Source organism: Lupinus angustifolius, chromosome LG06, assembly GCF_001865875.1.
Source record: "Lupinus angustifolius cultivar Tanjil chromosome LG06, LupAngTanjil_v1.0, whole genome shotgun sequence".
Lineage (NCBI taxonomy): Eukaryota > Viridiplantae > Streptophyta > Magnoliopsida > Fabales > Fabaceae > Lupinus > Lupinus angustifolius.
Genome location: NC_032014.1, coordinates 11083737 through 11091263, shown reverse-complemented (window position 1 = coordinate 11091263; position 7527 = coordinate 11083737). Strand labels below are relative to the sequence as shown.

The following is a 7527-nucleotide window of genomic DNA, read 5'->3' as shown; positions in this document are numbered from 1 at the left end:
ACTAAATTAAGATCATAAATAGTATATAATATATTGTTCATCGGTGTGATATACTTAGAAAAATATGAATGATTTATATAATTTTAGTAAAAAGAGTTTTTATAATTAAACTATGCATATTATTGGGTCAGCCCAATTCCAATTTTAATTTTTAGTTTTATTAAAAAAGTAAAAAGCAAATAGAAAGAAAAATGAAGGTGTTGAATGAAAACAGAATCTGAAATTAGCATTTTAGTTGAGTTTGGTGTTGAATGATCAAAGCGTAAGAGTTAGAAATGGAGAATCAGAGAATGGATCTGAATGATGAAGCGGAACAAGAAGAAGATCCTTCTTCATCGACATTTCTCGATCTCACCAGTTACCAACTCCATGATCTTGACTCGGTCGAGTTACCGCTCACTCTCACCGAGTTAGACCTCACTTCCAATCGTCTTTCCACCCTCGACCCTCGCATTCAACACCTTTCCCTTCTCAACAAACTCTCCCTCCGTCAAAACCTCATCACTGACGACGCCGTTTCACCCCTCTCTTCATGGACCTCACTCTCTCAACTCCAGGTACTTTTACTCTCTCTATTTGTCTCAGTACAATTTATAATTACTATTAGAAAATAAAATATCTTCTCGTACAATGAGATAAATTATCTTCTCCGACACTATAATTACATTTATTCTCTTATTATTATTATTATAATTAATTTATAATACAGGAGCTTGTGCTGAGGGATAATCATTTAAAGAAGATTCCAGATGTTACCATATTTAAGAAGCTTTTGGTTTTTGATGTTTCTTTCAATGAAATTACTTCTCTACATGGCTTGTCCTCTGTTTCCGACACCCTTAAAGAGCTCTACGTGTCAAAAAATGAAGTCCCTAAGATTGAAGAGATTGATCATTTTCATCAATTAAACATTCTTGAACTTGGTTCCAACAAATTACGGGTTAGTTATTTGCTACACTCTATTCTACTGCATTATGAATAACAGCATTGAGTAGAGAATGCTTGACATGATGTCATTCTTTTAGAGAGTGGAACAGGAAATCTAGGTTGGTTAGCGAGATTTTCGAGAGGTGAGGTGATTAAGTTTTTCCCATTTTGAGGTCATATGTTACATGCTCGGTGCTCGATGGAAGGTTCTAGATGGTTTCCTTAGGTACTTATTTTAGCTGGGATTAGGAGGTTCCTTGCCTAGCAATGTGGCCCGCGGCTATTGCATAGAATTGGCATGCCTAATTCAACTGAATGAGGGCTAGACTTCTCGGCTTTAGTAGTCGGCTAAGGTTTATTCAGCTCGGCCTAGACTTGGATGAACTCTCTTCGGGTTATCCTGCTATTGGGCCTACTTGGCCCATGCGTAGAGAATTCCTATGTACATGTTGTATTCCATTTCATAGTAACATGTTTGCCAAACGCTACCTTTTTGCATGTTAATGAGTAAGTAGAAACTGTGCTTCATACGTAGTACTATGGCGTTTTATTGGTTATTGACGATCTTAATAATTTATTCTGAAATTGGTATTTAATGAATTTTTGACAACTCAGTTCGAGTAGCATACCTATCAGGTACCATAGAAGTTCCCTACATGCAGCATTTAATGGAGCAAGATATGTGTGTGTTCTGATTGTTTGTCTGTATTTCTGATGGATTCAGGTGATGGAGAATTTGCAAAACTTGACAAATTTACAGGAGCTGTGGCTTGGACGTAATAGAATTAAAGTTATAAATCTATGTGGTCTCAACTGCATCAAGAAGATTAGTTTGCAAAGCAATCGTCTCACTTCGATGACAGGACTTGAGGTATCTCCTCTACCAATACTGTTACAATATTTTTCATATCCAATTTTTTCTCCCTTTTTGAAGTGATATCCAATGTTGAATTAAAAGAAACATTTCAATCATGTAAAACAATTGAGGGAAAATATTCAGAATCCATGCATGAGTCAAAGTTATAGGTTGTTGCCCTCTAATTCAATAAACAAAGTTGAACCTGTTCATGATTTTATTGGGGGGATGGGAAATTTTACATAAGTACATTTCTCTCTCTCTTCATATTAGTGTTTCATTTGTAGTTACTAACTTCCCCCCTTCTTTTGGGATACAGGGTTGCATAGCGCTGGAAGAACTATATTTGAGCCATAATGGTATTTCAAAAATGGAAGGCCTGTCATCTTTAGTCAATCTCCGGGTTTTAGATGTATCATCAAATAAGCTAACCTCTATCGATGACATTCAAAACCTGACACAGTATGTATATTCCTCCATTTCTTTCTCTACGCATGATATTTTTTAGCCTTATGCTGTAAATGTCTCATTTAATCTATTACAGATTAGAAGATTTATGGCTTAATGACAACCAAATAGAATCACTTGAAGGAATTTCTGAGGCTGTTGCTGGTTCAAAAGAGAAGCTTACTACTATCTACCTAGAAAAGAACCCATGTGTAAGCTTTTTTCTAGTCTTGCAAAATTGAGGTTTTTTTGACACATTTATATTTGTACATTGGGCCATACATATTTTTTTACCTTTATATTTGTCGATTGAGCCTTTCAAATAACACGTGTTTCATCTGTTTCTTGTTAGGTCATTCATCAGTTTCTCAACTATCATTTTATCTTATTATCAAGTTATATGAGGCTATGAGCATATATTATTGATAGGCCACATATTTTTATCATGTTGCTTACTGTGTGAATATGGTTTTTCTCAATGCAATGCAGCTTTTCTTTACTATTCCCTTCCAGGGGTTGGCTGGAGAAATAGATATAGGCGTTGTAAAAGTGTCATTTGTTTGTTTCTTTGTATTGGTTTTCTTTATCTTAAAGTATTGGATTTTTCTATCTTTCCAACTCCTCTCTGTATCGTTTTTTATTTTCATTGTATTGGTTTTCTAGAATGAAGCTTACCTTGACATTTATACTCCCTTCGATGGTAGATTCCATGTTATACATTGCCAAGTTGATATCATTTTTTGCAGTTATATGATGTATTTTTTAAAGAAATAATCTTGCTTTTTCTGGCAGGCTAAGTCACCCAACTATACTGCTGTTCTAAGGGAAATATTCCTCAATATCCAACAAATTGATTCTGATGTATTTTCTTAAAGAGTTTATTGGCTTCGTCTGTTTTGAAAAAAAGACAGTAGCTTTGAAGCTTTGCCTTTTCATATCCATTTGTAAGTTTTATATAAATCTTTTTGTACACTTTCGCCATTGTAAGTAGTTGTGTTTTAGATTGCACTATGATTAATGATGTGAAGTCTGTCATGCTTGCAGTTTCTGGCTTGAAAGATTGGTGATTTTGCTGTCCACCTGATTAAGAGAATTTGCTTAGCAACCATTGGACATTATTATGTGGTCTGATGATTGGTTCTCCGTCGAATGAACATACTTGTTAAATATTTCTTGGTTTGCAGACCACATTTTGCTTTATTTATGTTTGTTTGGCAACCAAATTTTGAAGTGACGGTTTCTTTGCTATGTTGTTGATATTTCTTTCTATACCTTTTCAGATGAAGATGATTTAGTTGAGTGATGGTCTAGATAGTCTTCCAAATTTGTTTGACTGATTTATCTATGACCCATTATTTATTGTCTGTCATATTACCATCTTTACCTTCTAGCCTCTGCTCTCTTATAGAGTCTTGTTATTCTACCAGTACGTCGTTAGAATCACTGAGAGAGTAAAGCCTTTTTACAACGGTAAGGTAAGGTTGCTTCTCTGTGACCTGAAAGTTGCATATTCAAATTCTGGAATTATTTCCGCCGCCTTGCAGAGGTAAGAGACTGTATATTTACGTTCCCCGGACCTCACTAGTCAGCCTCATGAACTTGGCTGCCCTGTTAGGCAAGTAGAGTGGACAAGTGATAGAATGCTGGCCAACTAGAATGAATGGGCTAACTTAATGCAGGCTGAACCAAGTAGTTCCTTTAACAAGTTTGTTTGACAGTTCAGTGCACTATAGAGAAATTAACAATAAGTGTCTAAAGATCTTATTATTAATCAATACCCCCTGAGGTACATATATAGGGTGGCATAGCCTGATATATCAGTTCTTAGGCTTTTGTTGGCAAGCTGTAATTCTTTGTAATGAACTTGGCAGCTCATGGTTCCCATGATACAAAACATGGAAAAATGTGTTTGGTTTTCTTGGTCTCCATTGAGTAGAAGTTGGAGGCAGTGAAGACTTGGATTTGGCTGAAGGACCGAACATTTCAATAGTAAGCTGGTTGAATTGCTGAATTAAGGATTCAATATCTATGCCAAACAAGTGAAGTGCACCTTTAGCATTGGTAGAATGTTTTCTATCAGTTAAGTTGGCAAAGCACTATCTTCATTAGACCTAAACAAATCAGTCAGAAACTTAGAAACTTGTAGGTTTGTAGTCTTCTAACAAAACCATCAAGAATCCTTCAAAACAGGCCTCCATTACCTCAATAAGTGCATGTGTTTCGGCTCTATCATCATGTACTGTTGATGATATATTCTTCAGACATTGTTCAAGTTCCTCAAGAAAAGGCTCAATTCTAGTTAATGAAACTTCACCAACGTAAAGTCCATCCCAAAGAACTTGACATAGATTTTCCTGGTCAACAAGTGTATGAGGCTTCTTAACCAAGCATCATAAACACCACAGAATTGAAGTTATAAATCTGAGCACTTCAACTGTTGTATTAGCTCATGTGGTAGAACCGTAGAACTATTGACTCTATCTGTTTCCTGAGCTATTTCATCAACAAAGACCTCGTAAGTTGTCATTAACCTTTTTCAGTGACAGCTAATCATAAAGCAGTCAAAAAAGGAATTGGAATCATTTTATAGTGGCAAGACATATGATATCAACATGATGATCAATAAACTAGCAATAATGAAAAAGTAAAATACAGATTCTGAACATGAAGGTAGCCAACATTTGATGTTCATTTGCTTCTTGTCCCTTCCTTCTTTAATCATATGATTAATTAGGTGCATGTTTGGAAAAACTTATTTTTTAGGAAAAGAAGTTTAGTTATTTTTACAGAAGTTCTCTCAATAAGATTTTAATATAAGTTGTTAGAGAAACTCATTATCTAACATTGTAACATGTATCCTCACTCAAGGGCCATTTGGGTTTGAGCATTGCACAATGCATAAACAACTTAATTTTTATCATGCTAAACTTAAATTTTATTATGAAAATTGAGAGTGACAACTCGCAAGGACCAAAATGACAAGATTGAACTGTTGACAACATAGTTTGGAGGCTTTAAAATTATGTAGGAATTAGGTGAACACTTTTTATGTCTAATACATAAAATAAGCTAATCTTAATACATACCTAGCTACTCACATCTGGAAGGGCTTCCAATGGGGATTGGACCTTTGTGCTTCTGACACAATTGGCTTCCTAAGCCTGCTTACTATTTGTTTTCTTGTATCCTTTATGAACCTAGTTTCTAAATGTAAAAATAAAATAAAATACAAATATAGGAATGTTATATGTTTTTTAACATCTTTCTAACGTTGATTATGTGCACGTTGGCAATGTTACATGTCTGTTTTAAAAAAAAATGTAACCTTACCCAAAACAAGTATTATGATATTTAAATTTAAACTAATGAACAAAAATAAAAATCAACAACCCATATTCTAAAGGTTTTGGATTTTTTTGTACTACTAATGGTATTTCTTCACCTAAAGGTTTTGGATTTGGCTTTTGCTGATAAATTTTATTGGTGGGTAATTTATAAATATTACTAGAAGTTATTCCTGAGAATTAGATATGTTATTTTAACCTTTCCTACTTTCTTTTTTTGTATTTAAAATGCAGCCATTTAGCCATGAGAGCAATATGATCTGCGTGTTGTATAAGCTGATATAAGCCATGAGTGCAACAAGATCTAATTTGAGATTTTTGTGTTTGCTTTCTTGTACAAGCACAACAATAAAAGCAACCCAAAAAAGTTTATTGGTGACGAAATACATACACGTGCGTTCGTATGAAAAAGGTAGATGTCACATCGTACCTTCCCAACGTTAGCAGACAGCGCCCCCACCATTTGCTGCCATAATTTGACCATGACATTCACTAATTGTTTGGCCTATATGGTTTATATTTATGAGAGCACATCTTCACTTTCACAAAGTTTGTCATCTTACATGTTATTATCTATCATTAATTAAACAATGTAATTATTAAAATTTTAATTAAATATATTTTTTTAATAATTATATATGAAGTGACACATTTTGTGAAACAAAAGGTTTATTTCAAGGAATACAATTTCTTCATTTATTGGGCATTAATATGCAAAGAAATTTTTTAATTAGTTATTTCTAAATAAAAATAATATTAAAAATTACCTAATCTATTCTTTACCTTATATTATGGTATTGAATTTCTAGTATTAGAGATGATTTTAATTAACATTTAAAATCTCTCGTCTAATTTTTGAGGACCTTTTTAAAATAATATTCTAACCAAACATAGTTATCATTTAGAAGTTTCATTTTAGTTAAAAAAAGAGTAATTGAATAACTTATAACTTTCTTCATGTCTTACCTAACACACTCAAAATCTTCAAGTTGAAGGCCGGTTATACTTGCAAAATGTGTGGTGATATATTTATATATATTGCATACATTTTTTGCCTATGTATAAAATAAGTGAATACTATTAGATATGATTAAATGACGAAAATTAAACCATATGAGATAGTGCAAGTGTTTGTTATTTGCGAAGTTGATAATTATTTGTGTGAAATTTATTCAAAAATATTTGAAAAACTAACAAGTTTAGACTAAGAGTGTAATATCTAGCACTATCAATGTAAAGATCACTATCCATTATTCATTTATATTATTTTTATAGAAAAATCAATAATAATAATAATAAGACATGAATGGTGGATGATGTAGTGACGTTATATCAAACTCATACACGGTTAGTAATATATTTTTTTCTCAACAAAATATCAATTTACATGTGATTCTTGTAATAGCCGGTAGATACTCTATAAACATATATAAAAATTGACTTCTATATAAAGTTTTTTGCATTGTCGGTCATCATCTACCATTGATTTATATTACTTTTGTTTGAGAGTTAATGATGATTAACATATGAATGATGAATAATTGCTGACAGTGTAAAAAACACTTACATTATCAATGCATACGTATTCAACCTATAAAATAATTTGTTCATGTTAATTAATATATAAGTCTACCTCTCTCTATAGATATCATGTAAAGATTTCATCTATGTTGTGAATCAACATTCGTATATTAATTTTTAAGTTTTAAAAATTGGGATGTGAGATATATTGTGATATAATTTGTTTGTGTTCAACTTAGCTCTTTTAGGTAAATGGAGGTGGAGATTATTAATCGAGAGAGATGCTCTTTAGGTGAAAGTCTTAAGATCTAGATATGGGGATGAGTTTTTAAATAATGGAGTAGGCGGTGTTTTTGAGTGTTTCAGGAGAGGTTCTTCTTGGTGGAGAGAATTAGGAAATCTTAGTCATAACAGGGAAGGGATTGGTTGTGG

At 32.9% G+C, this 7527-nt stretch overlaps 1 protein-coding gene and 1 long non-coding RNA gene across 3 annotated transcripts; both read left to right on the top strand.

Moving 5' to 3' along the window:
* On the top strand, positions 212–3132 carry LOC109349821 (protein phosphatase 1 regulatory subunit pprA-like). 2 transcript variants are annotated; one of them, XM_019590814.1, is made up of 6 exons: positions 212–557; positions 710–940; positions 1652–1798; positions 2103–2245; positions 2328–2442; positions 3023–3132. In XM_019590814.1, exons 1-6 carry the CDS (start codon positions 276–278, stop codon positions 3101–3103), a joined length of 999 nt encoding a protein of 332 aa, XP_019446359.1. In that variant the 5' UTR covers positions 212–275; the 3' UTR covers positions 3104–3132. The 2 variants fall into 2 exon arrangements, with proteins under 2 accessions (XP_019446359.1, XP_019446361.1); XM_019590816.1 differs by lacking the exon at positions 3023–3132 and having other exon boundaries at positions 2375–2441.
* Positions 4043–5060, top strand: LOC109350907. Its single transcript, XR_002108146.1, has 2 exons — positions 4043–4684; positions 4771–5060. It is a non-coding gene; the product is annotated as an uncharacterized LOC109350907 (long non-coding RNA).